We start from the raw sequence: 15763 nt of genomic DNA, 5'->3' as shown, positions 1-15763 counted from the left end.
ACGGTTCTGGGCCTTACATCGTTCAATTTTTAAATTATTTGAATTATTTGATTATTTGATTTGAAAGAAAAAAAAAATATTTGATTATTTGAAAAATTCAAAATCTTCATTTGATAACAGCCCTACCTATATCCCCAACTGTTGCCCACATGTCAATCAAAATTCGCTTCTTTGACGTTATCGTCGGTTTAGGTCTGGTAAAGTTGTGAGGTTTTGCGATCGAATCCGATTGATCCCGCGTGTTCCTGTTCACAGTGCTGGTTTGCTTTTGATCATTTAAGTAAAACGCTGTCACGTATAATGTATATATAATATCAGAATCGAAAAAAAAAGAGAAATGCACAGTTTGTTAATTACAAACATTTAGGTTTGAAACAAGTTGTATTAAAATTCTTTTGAAAAATCCAGTGTGTCACTTTTTTTTTTTAACATTTTAAGTTTTTACCGAATATGAATTAACCCAACCTAATTGCTGTTTAATAGCTAAATCACAAAAACGCTTTAAAACTGCCGATATATTTCAAGTGCATTTAATTTTGGTTAAGTACCTTACAATGAGCGTATCAATCCATTCATCTGCTTGTTACAAAACAATGGTAATTGTGCATCATTGTTACAATTGAACTTTGTTCATTATCTTTTACACAGAACCAACAAGTCACCAACAGAACATTCAGTTGCTAGTTAACGTGGATCAGTCATTGCATTTCTACCTCGTCTTCGTTTGAAAGCAAACTACATGTGTTACGGACACTGTTGCATGTGTTTACAAACATTTGGTTTCTTGCCCCTACCCTGTTTCGCCTCTTGCAAAAAGCGTGCGTGTAATCAGCGCCTTTTTTTCTGTTGGCAGTTCGGTAGCGCTTTACACTGTACTTCTGACTGGTCTGTATAGTTGTGTTAAGTTGTTGGACGTTGTCGAAATGTAAATGTACACTTTGGCTTTTATTAACGTGTAACTTTTGGATTTTATTTGAACACAGATTTGTGCAGCTAAGGTCACATTTTTTTGAAACCCGTTTTGTGTGATTATGTGGTCGTGATTTAAATTTACATATATGATGTGTGACAAAGAATAAAACAATTCAAAACGGTCTGAATCTCCTAAGACCTGATAGTTACGTGTGGACCAAAACAAGTTTGGAGGCCACAACATGGATTTAAACAACCAGAAAGTTGAAACAAAGTAAAGGCAGCATCCTGCAACTGTTTCTACAAAACACAAGTGAGTTTAGGAGTTGAGATTTGGTTGATGTTGCCAACAGCTAAAAGTTAAAACGATTTCGTTAACAGCGTTATTTTTGTCGATCAAAATGGGGATTTCCCGGTTTGAAGACGGTAACCCAAAAATGAAGCAAAAAAATAACTTTTTTGATTTTTACTATTTTTTTTACTATAATGATACAGCACGTGCATCAAAAACCTTAGATAACTTAGCAACAAAGTGTGGCAAAAGTACTTGCACTTAGCCTAATAGTAATACACAATACAAAATGTTTTACGGGACCAACTAAATGTGATACAAAATAAACTGTTCAAAATCAGGGTGTCGTTAGTCATCCTGTTGTGTTTACAAACTCCATGCAATTTTTTTCGGGTGACAAATAACTGTTTTATTCAACTTATTTTGTCAGTCTCAATATCTTTTAACTTAAAATTGCTCTAAGGTTTCTTTTTATGTCAGTTAGTTTATTGTCTTTTTATTTTTATCTAGTGATTATTATTCAAATCAGATTGAAAATAACTACTTAAAGCCCCGGTGTCATTTACAAACAATTTGCTTGTCGATCGTTTCTACTTTTTATCCCGCATTTTCTGCTCCCACAGACTTTGTTGTGACGAATAAATTTGCGTGTTTTTTGTTAGAAATTCTGTAGCATCGCTTGCACCTGGAGACCACGGCTGTTATCATTTAAAAATATTTAGAGTTTCACTTTGCTCAGTCATTTGGCCGTTCGCTTTTTGGCATTAAAAACCCTTTCTTTGGCGCAAAAGCATTTTGTGTACTGAGTTTCGTGCAGTCAACTGTTACAAATTTCAGTAATGCGACCTAAAATTGTTTGATATGATTGTTAGCGATACATCTTTTGGTTCCACTTCGTTACCACTTTAAATGTATTTAGTTGGAACTGTTTTGTGTTCACGTGAAGTAAGCCTCTCTGACAGAACTGCGTTTTCACATGCTCGTGATTCGTGATACAAAACGGCGTCGCATTTTACAATCACGAGCTGTTGCCTCATTTGCATACAAGTTTTTCCGCTTGGTGGAGATAAAGTGCAGTTTTACCAGTTCTGCAAGATTGCAGTGTGAACTGAGATGGTCGATCCAAGTGACAGAAACAGACCGGGATTCGTTTCACGAAATTTTTGAATCAAATAATGTTAAGAAAATGCTGACAGTGCACAATGTTTAAACATGTCAGTTTTTATTAGTGCAGTTGGTAACAAAACAATGCCGGAACTGGGTGCACTGACCTTAGTTAACTTATCCTTGTTAGTGTTCATTGATTTAATACTTCACAAAGTGTTCTAGTTTTTTTGTAGAAACGACCGAACGCAGGGCAACTTCGAAACTTATTTGTCGATAACTCAACTCTCTGTCGTTGCGCTGCGGTTAACGATTAAACAGATAAACTCCAACCTTGCTGCGCGGTATTGCGCGGAACTTATATCCCTCTTTCTACCGCAAATTTATGACTTAATGAGCCTGCAAACTTGATACGGCCAATAAATTTAAGATGCCCACCTTACCCCGCATCTATTTACAATACTTCGTGTTCATTTTAAAATATCCTACATCTTGTGTGGGTGACGTTGTCGTTGGCCGGAATGAACTCACAATCGACTTATTAAACGTGTACAACTACAACAAATGTTGACGGTTCGAGCTTTAGGGCCAGGGTGAGGGTTTGTAAAAAGATAACAATATGATTTAGGTTTAGATGCCCAATTTGGGCTTATTATTTTTATATGTGTGGTCACTAAATAACCTATGGTACCGCATGTTAACACACAAGAAAATTAGGCCCAAAAGGTATCTTAGATTAAATCATAAAGTTGTCTGTATTAAAAACCCTCACCCCTAAGCTAATAGCCCTAACCGTCAAAATCTTCGTTAGATTTTTTTTGAGTAGATTGCGTATTTTAGAGTAGCTCGTCTTTTCAGTTCAAGCTTCGGGTTTGACTTCACACTCGGGGTCAGTTGTGTCGTATATTTACTAATTTGAGGGAAGAGGCAATTGTGGTTTTTCGGGTTCAAGACAGCTTTCCGATCTATGTAAAGTTTTTGCCCATTGCTCCGCATTAAAAAATAAGCGTTAAGCTTTCGTCCCACGCTACGTTTTGACTCATGTTGTTGTTTTGGTAAATCTAAAATAATGCATTGCGTTGCAGCACGCATGGAAACTCCATCTATTAATATATCAGGTCTACTTGGCTGAAATCGATTCATGGCTCCACATCGAAAGTTTGCGAATTCCCAAACAATCGCCGACTCACTACGCGTTCTCGATTAATAGAGATGACGCGTTTCCTGATAGAAAATTCGTGGATCGGATTAATTAGGGTTGTCTACAGTGGAAAGTTTTTTAAGGAAGTTAACCTAAGATGGCCAGGTTTCAGGCTTGCTGGATTGCAAGCGGGTTTCTAAATTAGAATTATCTGATGCGCTTATTTCGTAACCACAAATGACACACAGACAAGTAACACTGAAAATCTTTAATTTACTCCACCCCTGCTGTCACACTCAGTCGCGTTGCCCTTAGCACCCTTCGCTTTTCCAACGAGATCCCAACTTCTCTGTCACGTTTTATTTGTAAATGTAGTCTTAATGGTGCGGCTGCTGCGTCTTTTATTATTGTCTCCAATTTTTCTTACATATTCTTACATTCGCGTATTTTCAATCGCAAGGTTTTTGCAGCCGTTTCCCAATTCTGTGGCACTAGTGTAGTGTTTCTGTACTGTTATGTACCATTTTTATTTTCATGTTTCACAGCTAAAAAGTTTGCGCTCACAACACAACGTATGTAAATCTGTTTCGATAATGATGTTGTTGGCTCCAAAATGGTAAAATTAAATGTGTGCATTGTTTTAAAAGTTTGGTTCTATCGTATGGTTTGTACGTAGCCTGCCAATTTTCTCTTTAATGTACTAAGTACTAAGATGTGTTTAAAGTCGTATGCGACGAATGGAAACTCGTCATATTGTTGTTTTTATATTATAATGCACAACGCCAAAAAACTTATGGGCCCTTCACTTCAAAGGCTGAATTAGAATCGATAACTTGTAAATTGGAGTCCGTTAATAGAAAGATTTTAAACTTTCGAATCACACTAATACCACACTTGGTTTGAGTGGGGAAACGCACAATGTCAAAAAAACTTTAGGATATTTAATGCATAAGGGTTCTTTACTTAAAAGGCTGGGAAAAAAGAAACAGAATTACCGATTTGATGGTAGGAGTCCGATACTAGAAACACTGCTCTAGACAATAAGAATTAAGTTGTTCGTGTGTGTTTCATGTCTGCTGTGTTTCGGGTTGGCACTGGGAGATATTACAATTTGTCCATGAAGCACAAAATGCTGAATAGCCACACAAATCCAGGTTTCAAACTTACGACTCAAACGTTGGTGCTTTTTGTGAAAAGTTTTGTGAAATAATGTGACATGATTTAGCGTGAAAACTCACCACATAGTGTAGCTGTGTTTTCTAGCGATAGTGACGTATCGCGGCGTCGGGTTGCCTTAATCACCCCAACTTCCTTTATAAACCTGAATAAATGTGTTTGGCGTTATGCTTGTGGTTTTCAAAACCATAGTGGTTGACTGTGGTAGACATAAAACATTTCTTAGGCACTATGTTGCTTTCTATGGAATTGCTTTTCACCAAATCCAACTGAATTGTTAAAACTTGGGCGGTAGTTTGCATGTATTCCACAGATGTGGTCAACACTTTCGAAACTTGTTACAGGATTGTTGTGTTTAGTTCATATCTTTTTTTAATACAACTTTGACCACAAATTGTTGACACGTAGGCTTGCCACACGCCTTCTCTTACACTCCACTTCGCAATGACCTTTACGCTCAACTGTCTCGTGTTTGTAATTACAAACTATTATATAACAATATTACATTTACTTATATAAATCACAGTACGCCAGGCCCATTGAAGGCGCTATACCGAATCAGCCGGTCACCAAGCATTCACCACCATATGGCAAGGCGTAGGCTAGAAAAATCTAGCCTGCGGTGGGATTCGAACCCACGACAGGAGTCTTTCCGGGACTCGCGCTCTACCAACTGAGCTAAACAGGCCCAGTGGAGAATCCGCCGAAAGTCGAATCACAAGCACCGTTGCCTGCCTCGTATGCTGTAGAGCGCGAGTCCCGGAAAGACTCCTGTCGTGGGTTCGAATCCCACCGCAGGCTAGATTTTTCTAGCCTACGCCTTGCCATATGGTGGTGAATGCTTGGTGACCGGCTGATTCGGTATAGCGCCTTCAATGGGCCTGGCGTACTGTGATTTATATATGAGTGTGCCGTGATCGCTGGTCTGCATAGACGCTTCAGGGCTGATCCCAGTTATGAATTTATGTTCATCTTAACATTTACTTATATTTACTAATTATAACCATAATAATAGTTGTTTGCAATGTGGTTCGCTATGTTTGAAAAACACCATGTCAATTGTCACAAATAGACTCAAACAAGCCTATCACGACAGAAACCAAACACTTAATGGCAAAGTGCTGTGCGAAACATTTTCCAAAAAATTAGCTTTTATTTGCCTGCTTGTTCGAACTCGTCCCGGTTTCAAGCCTAAATCTTTCTTATAGGTACACGATAAAAGCCACCATATTCAGAGGTTCAAATTCACGAAGAGCTTGAAATACGTTTTATGCCTAAAATAAATTATGTCAAAAACGCAGCGATTCCACACAACGAGTACAACACTATTATTTCACCGCATATTTTGCATCTTGCATTCAATGTGTTAAACAAGATGTTCTCTGTATTTGGTAATTACTTTAAATAGGATTCGCAATCAGGTTGTGGTGCAAACGTGTTTTTAATTCTTTACTAAGACTGAGAAAAAGGCGTTGCTTCAACCAGTCGTGGCGCGAGAAACAAAATGGCGGTTTGCAGTTTGCTATAAATTTGGCTGCAAGTGGTTGATGTCGACTAAAGAAGTGCGAACTTGGTTGAGTGAAGAATCGTGGAGAGGAAAAGATGCGAAGTGAGTTTTGTTTAACTTTAGTACTTATGTGTGCTGTTGAACTTTGTTCGGTTTCTAGTAATCATTTGGACAAACCATTGTTACCAGGAGATACAATTAACTCTATGTGCAATGTTATATCGTGTTTACTTTTGTCATGCAATCTGTACAATCTGTAATATTTCACATGGTTATTATCGGTGACGGTAAAAGGTTTTATTACATTTGGTGATTGTGATGTTGCAATGAGGAATAGTGTAAGGGTATGTGTACTGATTGTGTCTAAGTTTACTGCTGGTATAAGTTGTGCCAGGATAATGTTCGAAGTCACTGAATCTCAACATTGTTCAATTTGTTAAATAAAACCATCTTTAATAATACTTTGCAAAAATTGACGTTCAACTAAAATGAGATTATCATTACGTTGCAACGACTCATTTTGTGTTTTTCGGCAAAATTTTGAGACAGTTGTAGTCGTTGACATAACAACGATTTGCAACAAGCCTTATATCTAGGTGCTTGTTGGCACAAACTTGGCGATAAAAAGAGCAATTATGTGGTGTAAGAGTGCGTGTGTGTCTGATAAATACGTGGAGACGGATTCTTGTTTGTTTTTTCTGCTTATCTTGCTGTGGTGTAAATGTGTGTGACAGAACTCTCATTAATAGTTTGACATTTCAATATGATGCATATACTTTATACGACCCAACTCAATTTATATTAAACTACTTACACATGTCAAGTTTGTAGAGCTATACTGGCCAATGTAATTTCATTCCGACGTTTCGACGTCCTATACAGGTCGCCTTCATCAGGGTAAATAACACTGAATGCGACTCGTATCAGTACATGATAAACAAAGGAAAAAAGAATGAAACGCAAGCATGTCACAACGCAACAAAAACACCGCGCGATAACGAATGATTGGGCCTCTAATCTTTAAGCAGGTGCGTCGAAACGTCGGAATAAATTACATTTGCCAGAAGAGCTCTACAAACTTGATATTATGCCTGGCAGCAATAGTTTTTGTACTTATACATGTGATGCATTTGGCAACACCGGAAATTACTAAAAAACCGCCTGCAATTTTGTATGGGATAAGATTGCTTGAGCATTTTCTTCATAGTTTAAATAGACTTCATTTTTTACGGTTATGACAGTCCAATATGCCGCTGTGATAAGCGTAATAGTTATGATATTGGGCTGCCAAAAGCGGTTTTCGAAATTGACAGCAATAAATACAAGATGAAAAATAGAATGACGTTGTACATCACTGGTTCCTTCTGAAACGGAAAAATGCCGTAATTTATTCATTTTTATATTACTTGCGTTCCCATTTCTGGTGACCAAAATGCAGTTATATTTTTGTCGTTCAAGGGCACATCAAATGAGAAACGCATTTCTATGGTGTTGCCAAACGAAACGAACTTTTACTGAAACCGAACATTTGGCTCGCGTGGCTACCACACGACTGTATGTTGTATATATGTGGTGTTTATGGCGAAATTTAATTGTGAATGTTGAAAGCTGATTTCTTCGCAACTGAAGCAATAGTTTGTTTAGAAATGAAATTAAAAATTATTTAGGTCTTTTAATACCGCAACCAAATTACAATTACACTTGTGTGCTGGCAGAAACATCTTTAATGCAAAATACGTTGAAAAATATAGGCACCCTATTGAATGTGAGCAATCTTTGTCTGGGTGAGTACGCTGATTGGTTTGGAAGGCGCCTCTATTCTGTTTATCGCGAGTTAACAAAATTTACAGCTTGCCTGACAAGCTGTCTTGACGAAGCTGGTGGTTTATTGTTTTGATTTTATTTAAATTCGGTTATATTTAGGTTTCACTACTTGATCTCCATTATGTGTTTGTTGGTTTGTGGACCACTTTATTGCAAGGGTGACGAAATAGATAGGCAAACCCGGTATTTGATTTCTAGTTGGTTGTAGAGCTTATTGGGTTGGCAAAGTTGATATTGCTTCTCAACTGCTCGGACAAACTTAAAAAAATCTCAGTAACACGTGCATGGTAGGTGAACACGTGCACGCGATTCCTATTTATATTGTGCCGGAAAAATGTCAAAATAAACTGTGCTTAGCAAGTCCATTTGTTTGCAAAGAAACAACACTTATTTTTCGAGTTTGAGTTTATGATTTGACATGTACATTTGTTGTTTGACTTGATATCAAGTGACAACACATCAACCGATTAAACTAAATAACGCTCTTCTGGCAAATTTACTGTTTCTACCAACGTTCGTATGGACCTAATCCAATTTTGCCAAACAAAATATGTCACTGAAAGCGCGACGAAAGGTCGCTAGAGTTAGTTGACGGTTTGGCCATCACACGGTCATAGAAGGTCCGTTGGGCGGAAACATTGTCTTGCACTCGCCAATCCGCAACTGGAAGCGGTCACTTGTGGGTTCAGGCATGACTTTACCAAACTGACATTCCAACACACTTTTCCAACCACTTACTTCCGTTGACAGGACAATACCTGAGCTTACCAAGTGCAGCAGCAACACCTGATCTACCCTACTTATTCTACATGCTCCAGGTGCTCTATGTTGGAAGAGTGGGAAAAGAAGAGTGGTGAGCTTTGGTGTTGTTTATTTTATGATAAATAGATTGCAGTATTTTTCCCTTTTCTTCATTTCAACACATGGTCTGGGCTCTACCCGTCTGTAAATATTTTGTTTAGTTTGGAAGTTAAAATGTCACCAAAACATCTGTTATTATATTTGCACTTGGACATATAACGTAGGTGAATGTGTTGGAGCAACCAAACGTGTTTGTGGCAAACTTTTTAGTGTTTGTTTTTGCACACCCCTTATAACTGCTAGTGTTTATTTCTGCTTAATGCAAATCTTACTCTAAACTGATTTGGTAGAAAACTTAAATTTGAAATACAAGTTGACGGTGCATTGGTTTGACTTTGATGATGTGTAATTATATATTTATTGTTTTAACTTGCGACTTGTTTAATAACTTACACTCACACATGTAAATGCAAGACCTGATCTGCCCATCTTACTCGATGATCCAGTTCTGTTGGATTGGCCGAGCACAAGAGAGGTAAGCTTTGTGTCAATACGTTTAAAGCACAAACAATAAAATGTTTTACCGCTTTTGGTTGGATTCGAGCAACTTTGTCTTTTCGGTTTAATTTGCAACAAAAGCAACATTTGAGCAACTGCAAAGGACGCGAGGTTTCGCAAAAAGTTTTGTTGCTTTCCCTACATTGCTCTATATTCCATATAACGTTTAATATTTGGCAGTGGTACGTTCAGTAGCTAACATTATTTTTTGTGCAGACCGCCATTTCGGGGCTTGCTAGACGATCTTAGGAACTTTGCAGTCAATATTTGCTCTGGTGTGACACCTGGCGACATTCAAGATGAGACGAAGGCTGGAAGCAAAGCACTCGAATGCAGACGCACTGTGTTGGATGAAGGACAAAGTGTTAAGGTACTGATGTTAATGGCAAAACTATTTTGTTTATTCCACAAAAGACCGTTGCAAACACGCTTTACTGCTGGTTAATACCTCACAAACGCCAACTTGATTTAAGATTTTTAGTTTAGAGAGATTTTATTGCAGCCGTGCCACAACGCAGCTTTTTTACTTGGTAACCGTTTATGACATAATGTCAGTGTTTTGTAAAATACGTGACTTTGACAAGCTTTTGGTGATAAATATCGCCGCTAAAGAACTTTATAGTTAGAAAAATATCTGAAACCGCGTTTTTTTGTGTGAAATGTTTTGATTTTTGGGATTTCAAATTACCAATGGAAAATTAAAGGCATGATTTCAATTCAGAAAACTTTCTGCCATTTCCGTTTCAAATCCAATTAGCATCGTAACAAGTTTGCACAAGCACATGCTTGGGGACTCATAAGTTCCAGTTGCAGAAAACAATTACTGTATAAAATGCACGAAAAAAAGTAGCGATGTAAGTAAATGATTGTACTGCAGGCCTATAGAAGGCGTTATACCGAATCAGTCGGTCACCAAGCATTCTCACACATGGCAAGGCATAGGCTAGAAAAATCTAACCTGTGTGGGATTGCACACGCCATAAACTCCACTTCGAACTGCCCTTCACGTTCAATTAGTATGCCTTGTGTTTTTAAATGTAAATGCGACAGAATAACTATACATGTCGTGTTATATGTCCGTGTTTAGTGTTGTCATGCAATTTGTCCATTATGTCATTTTTTGCTTGACGTCTGCATTGTCTTGCACCCGCCAATCCGCAACTGGTAACGGTTCACTTGCGGGTTTATGCTGAAGACTTTACACAACCGACATTTCAACACACGTTTCTAACCACTTACATTTGTTGACGGGACATTATCTGCGCTTGCAAACTGCGACAGCAGGACCTGATCTGCCCATCTACCTCTCCATGGTCCATGGTTGCATTAGATTGGCCGAGAACAAGAGAGGTGAGCTTTGTGTTAATACTTTTATAACACAAACAATAAAATGTTTTTGCCGCTTTGTGGCATTAGAGCAAGTTTGTTTTTGGGTTTAATTTGATAAAAAAATATCATTTGAGCAACTGCAAAGAACGCGAGGTTTCGCAAAAATTCATTTGCTTTGCTTATATTGCTCTATATTCCATGTAGCGTTCTATATTTGGCGGTGGTACGTTAAGTAACTGACACTATTTTTTGCAGACCGCCATTTCGGGGCAGTTTGACGATCTTAGGAATTTCGCAGCCAATATTTGCTTTGGTGTGACACCTGGCGGCATACGAGATGAGACGAAGGCCTGAAGCGAAGCAATCGAATGAAGACGCTCTGTGTTGGATGAACGACAAAGTGTTGAGGTGCTGATGTTAATGGAAAAACTATTTCGTTTATTTCACAACAGACCTTTCCAAACACGTTTTGCTGCTAGTTAACACCTCACACACGTAAACTAGATTTAAGATTTTCGGTTTAAAGGGCTTTTATGCAACCGTGGCACAACGCAGCTTTTTTTACTTGGTAACCGTTACTGAAAAAACTGGTGATTTGTAAAAGACGTGATTTAACAAGAGTTAAGTTATAAATATCGCTGCTAATAAAACCTTATTGTCACAATGATTGTCATTGTTGAAAAGTTTTAGATTTGATTGAAATTATTTTCCCTGTGGCTTAGAAGTTTGAAGAATATCTGAAATTGCACTGTTTTTGTTTTATGTGTAAAAAGTTTTGATTTTTGAGATTTTAATTAACCAGTGCAATTCATGGCCATGAATGGACGTTAAAAATTTTGTTGCAATTTCCGTTTCAAATCCGATTAGTACCATGATTTCTGGTGCCGGTGGTGTTAAAGTGAATACACCTGAGATGTATCACTCTGTGATAGTTGGGCGCTTATGTGGTGCAGCATTCAGGCCCCGTGTTATTGAGGTGGGCGCTTATTAGGTGCAACCTTCAGGCCCCGAGGGTGTTGAGCTTGGCGTTCATGAGATGCAGCCTTCTGGTTTCCGTGTTGTTGAGACGGCGCTTATGAGATGCAGGCATCTGGTCCCCGTGTTGTTGAGGTGGACGCTCATGAGATGCAGCCCTCTGGTCCCTGCGGTGTTGAGAGTAGGGCGCTCATGGGATGCAGCTTGATGAGCCACTTTGTGTTGAGGTGGGCGGTTATGGGATAAAACAATTTGGTCCCTAGGGTGTTGAGATGAGCGCTCATGGGGTGCATCCTTCTGGTCCGCGTGTTTCTAAAAATTGCACACACGAGATGCAGCCTTCTGGTCCCTGTGGGGTTGAGGTGCGCGCTTATGTGGTACAAACTTCTGGTCCCCTGTTGTTGAGGTGGGCGCTCATGAGATACAGCCTTCTTGCCCCCGAGTTGTTGAAGTGGGCGTTTATGAGGTGCAGCCTTCTGTTCCCATGTTGTTGAGGTAGATGCCCATGAGATGTAGCCTTCTGGTCCCATGTTGTTGGGGTGGGCGCACCCAAGATGTCCACTATGGTCCCCGTGTTGTAGAGGTGGGCGCCCATAAGATGCCGCCTTCTGGTCCCCTGTTGTTGAGGTGAGCGCTTATGAGATGCATCATTGTGGTCCCCCATGCGTTTGAGGAGGGCGCTCATAAAATGTACAGCTTTCCTGTCTCTGTGTTGTTGAGGCAAGTCCCCCTGTTGGTTGCCGCAGTGTTAAGTGAAATGCAGTCTTCTGGTTCCCGTGTTGTTGAGGTGGGCGCTCATGAGATGCAGTCTTCTGGTTCCCGTGTTGTTGAGGTAAACGCTTATGAGATGCAGCCTTCTGGTCCTCATGTTGATAAGGTTGGCGCTCATAAAATGTACATCTTTCCTGTCTCTGTGTTGTTGAGGCAAGCGCTTATTAAGTTCAACCTTCTGGTCGCATGTTGTTAAAGCAGGCACTCATGAAAGACAGTCTTGGTCTTTGTAATGTTGAGGTGGACGCTCATGGGATGCAGACTTCTGGTCCCTGTGGTGTTGAAGGTGGGCGCTCATGTGATGCAGCTTTATGAGCCACTTTGTGTTGAGGTGGGCGCTCATGAGGTGCCGCCTTCTGGTCCCCGTTGTGTTAAGGCTGGCGCTCATGGGGTTCATCCTTCTGGTCCCAGAATTGTTGAGGTGGACGCTCATGAGGTGCTGCCTTCTGGTCCACGTTGTGTTAAGGCGGGCGCTCATGAGATGCAGCCTTCTGGTCCCTGTGTTTTTGAGGTAGGCGCTTATGTGGTGCAGTCTTCTGCTCCCGCGTAGATGAGGTCGGCGCTCATGAGATGCAGTCCTCTGGTTCCCGTGTTGTTGAGGCAGACGCATATCAGATACAGTCTTCTGGTCCCCATATTAACATGGTGGGCGCTCATGAGATGCTAAACTCTGGTCCCGTGTTGTTGAGGTGTGCGCTCATCAGATGCTGTATTTTGGTCCCTGTGTTGTTGAGGTTGTGCTAATGAGATGCAGCCTTCTGGTCCACGTGTTTGTAAAAATTGCACACGCGAGATGCAGCCTTCTGGTCCCTGTGGTGTTGAGGTGATCGTTAATGAGATGCAGACTTCTAGTCCCCGTGTTGTCGAGAAGGGCGCTCATGAGGTGCAGCCTTTTGGTCATCGTGTTGTTGAGGTGGGCACACCCAAGCTGCATCACTTTGGTCACCGTTTTGTTAAGGTGGTCGCTCATGAGGGGCAGCATTCTGGTTCCCGTGTTGTGGACGTGGGCGCTCATGAGATGCAGTCATCTGGTCCCTGTGGGGTTAAGGTGGTCGCTCATGAGGGGCAGCATTCTGGTCCCCGTGTTGTGGACGTGGGCGCTCATGAGATGCAGTCATCTGGTCCCTGTGGGGTTAAGGTGGGCGCTTATTTGGTACAACCTTCTGGTCCCTTGTTGTTGAGGTGGGCGCGGATGAGATGCAACCTTTTGGTCCCATGTTGTTTGGGTGGGCGCACCAAAGATGTACCACTATGGTCCCCGTGTTGTAGAGGTGGGCGCCCATGAGATGCCGCCTTCCGGTCCCGGAGTTGTTGTTGAGCATGTTGTTAAGTTGGGCGCACCCATGCTGTACCACGCTGGTCCCCATGTTGTTAAGGTGGGCGTTCATGAGATGCAGCCTTCTGGTCCCTAGGGCTTTGAGGTGGGCGCTCATGAGATGCAGCATTTTGGTCCTTAGGGCTTTGAGGTGGGCGCTCATGAGATGCAGCCTTTTGGTCCCCGTGTTGTAAAGGTGGACGCCCATGAGATGCAGCTTTATGAGCCACTTTGTGTTGAGGTGGGCGGTTATGGGATAAAACATTTAGGTCCCTAGGGTGTTGAGATGAGCGCTTGTGTGGTACAACCTTCTGGTTCCCTGTTGTTGAGGTGGGCGGTCATGAGATACAGCCTTCTTGCCCCCGAGTTGTTGAAGTGACCGTTTATGAGGTGCAGCCTTCTGTTCCCATGCTGTTGAGGTAGATGCCCATGAGATGCAGCCTTCTGGTCCCATGTTGTTGGGGTGGGCGCACCCAAGACGTACCACTATGGTCCCCGTGTTGTAGAGGTGGGCGCCCATGAGATGCCGCCTTCTGGTCCCCGTGTTGTTGTGGTGGGCATTCAAGATATGCAGCCTTCTGGTACCCTTGTTGTTGTGGTGGGCATTCATGAGATGCAGCCTTCTGCTCCCTGTGTTGTAGAGATGCACACTAACGAGATGTAGACTTCTGGTCCCCGTGTTGTTGAGGTGAACGCTTATGAGATGCATCCTTGTGGTCCTCATGTTGATAAGGTTGGCGCTCATAAAATGTACAGCTTTCCTGTCTCTGTGTTGTTGAGGCAAGTCCCCCCGTTGGTTGCCGCAATGTTGAAGTGAAATGCAGTCTTCTGGTTCCCGTGTTGTTGAGGTGGGCGCTCATGAGATACAGTCTTTTGGTTCCCGTGTTGTTGAGGTAAACGCTTGTGAGATGCAACCTTCTGGTCCTCATGTTGATAAGATTGGCGCTCATAAAATGTACAGCTTCCTGTCTCTGTGTTGTTGAGGCAAGCGGTTATTAAGTTCAACCTTCTGGTCGCATGTTGTTAAAGCAGTCACTCATGAGTGACAGTCTTGGTCTTTGTAATGTTGAGGTGGACGCTCATGGGATGCAGACTTCCGGTCCCTGTGGTGTTGAAGGTGGGCGCTCATGTGATGCAGCTTTATGAGCCACTTTGTGTTGAGGTGGTCGCTCATGAGGTGCAGCATTCTGGTCCCCGTGTTGTGGAAGTAGGCGCTTATGGGATGCAGTCATCTGGTCCCTGTGGGGTTGAGGTGGGCGCTTATTTGGTACAACCTTCTGGTCCCTTGTTGTTGAGGTGGGCGCTCATGAGATACAGCCTTCTGCCCACCGAGTTGTTGAAGTGGGCGCCCATGAGATGCAGCCTTCTGGTCACATGTTGCACTCCCGGGGACGAATCCCGATCAGGTTTTTATGTCGGTATAAGGGTCAAGCGCGCTGGACCATTTGCCCAAGTTCCTGTCCAGTTTGACGATCTTTGGAACTTCCCGTGTACAAGTCACTGCCGTTGGCTTGTTTCATGTCGGAAATCACATCTTCAGTACTTGCCAAAAAATACTCGAAGTCCCCCCCTATTTCAAAGCGTGTTGTGTGATGCACTTCATGTGATAGTTTTAACCGCAGTTTTACATTTTGACGAAACTGTGAAACCTAAATTTCACTTTATCAGCTGGATGTTTTTGGCAACCTAAATGCGTTAAGGACAATTCTAATTTCATGCCAAGCAATCCTATTCTCAAATGTATTTGTTGACAGGACATTACCTGCGCTTGCCAAGTGCGACAGCAACACCTGATCTGCCCTTCTACTTCTCCATGCCCAGTTTCTCCAACTTGGTCAAGAAGAAGAGTGGGCTGCTTTTGTGGTAATTATATTGGGTTCAAAGAACCAATATTTGGAAGCGAGTGGTAAGTTGTGTTTATTTTACTTTGGTGCCCGTCTAAATTCGAATAATTTATCGAAAATAAGTTAGTTTTTTTATCGAAGGGATCCCAGTTATGAATTTATGTTCATCTTAATTTATCGAAGGGAGTGCATTAGGAATAGTTGCCATTGGTAT

General features: G+C 41.4%; 1 protein-coding gene across 3 annotated transcripts; it reads left to right on the top strand.

Annotated features, from left to right (window-relative positions):
- The first annotated feature begins 562 nt into the window (after positions 1-562).
- On the top strand, positions 563-15629 carry LOC145218529 (uncharacterized). Of its 3 annotated transcripts, XM_080085952.1 has the most exons (6): positions 6110-6234; positions 8707-8809; positions 9232-9292; positions 9532-10665; positions 10900-11052; positions 15460-15629. In XM_080085952.1, exons 2-4 carry the CDS (start codon positions 8782-8784, stop codon positions 9758-9760), a joined length of 318 nt encoding a protein of 105 aa, XP_079942078.1. In that variant the 5' UTR covers positions 6110-6234; positions 8707-8781; the 3' UTR covers positions 9761-10665; positions 10900-11052; positions 15460-15629. The 3 variants fall into 3 exon arrangements, with proteins under 3 accessions (XP_079942079.1, XP_079942078.1, XP_079942077.1); XM_080085953.1 differs by lacking the exons at positions 6110-6234; positions 15460-15629 and adding an exon at positions 563-1225 and having other exon boundaries at positions 10900-11259; XM_080085951.1 differs by lacking the exon at positions 15460-15629 and having other exon boundaries at positions 10900-11259.
- Positions 15630-15763: the final 134 nt, after the last annotated feature.

Source organism: Phallusia mammillata, chromosome 3, assembly GCF_965637545.1.
Source record: "Phallusia mammillata chromosome 3, kaPhaMamm4.hap1.1, whole genome shotgun sequence".
Classification (NCBI taxonomy): Eukaryota; Metazoa; Chordata; class Ascidiacea; order Phlebobranchia; family Ascidiidae; genus Phallusia; species Phallusia mammillata.
This window is presented reverse-complemented; position numbering and strand designations above follow the sequence as displayed.

Bases quoted from the DNA above. Each gene is read 5' to 3' on its own strand.
- LOC145218529 (XM_080085952.1), top strand. From the start codon at position 8,782: ATGTTGGAAGAGTGGGAAAAGAAGAGTG. The intron at 8,810-9,231 runs GTGAGCTTTGGT...TGTAAATGCAAG, and splicing joins AGAGTGGGAAAAGAAGAGTG to ACCTGATCTGCCCATCTTAC. The intron at 9,293-9,531 runs GTAAGCTTTGTG...TTTTTTGTGCAG, and splicing joins ATTGGCCGAGCACAAGAGAG to ACCGCCATTTCGGGGCTTGC.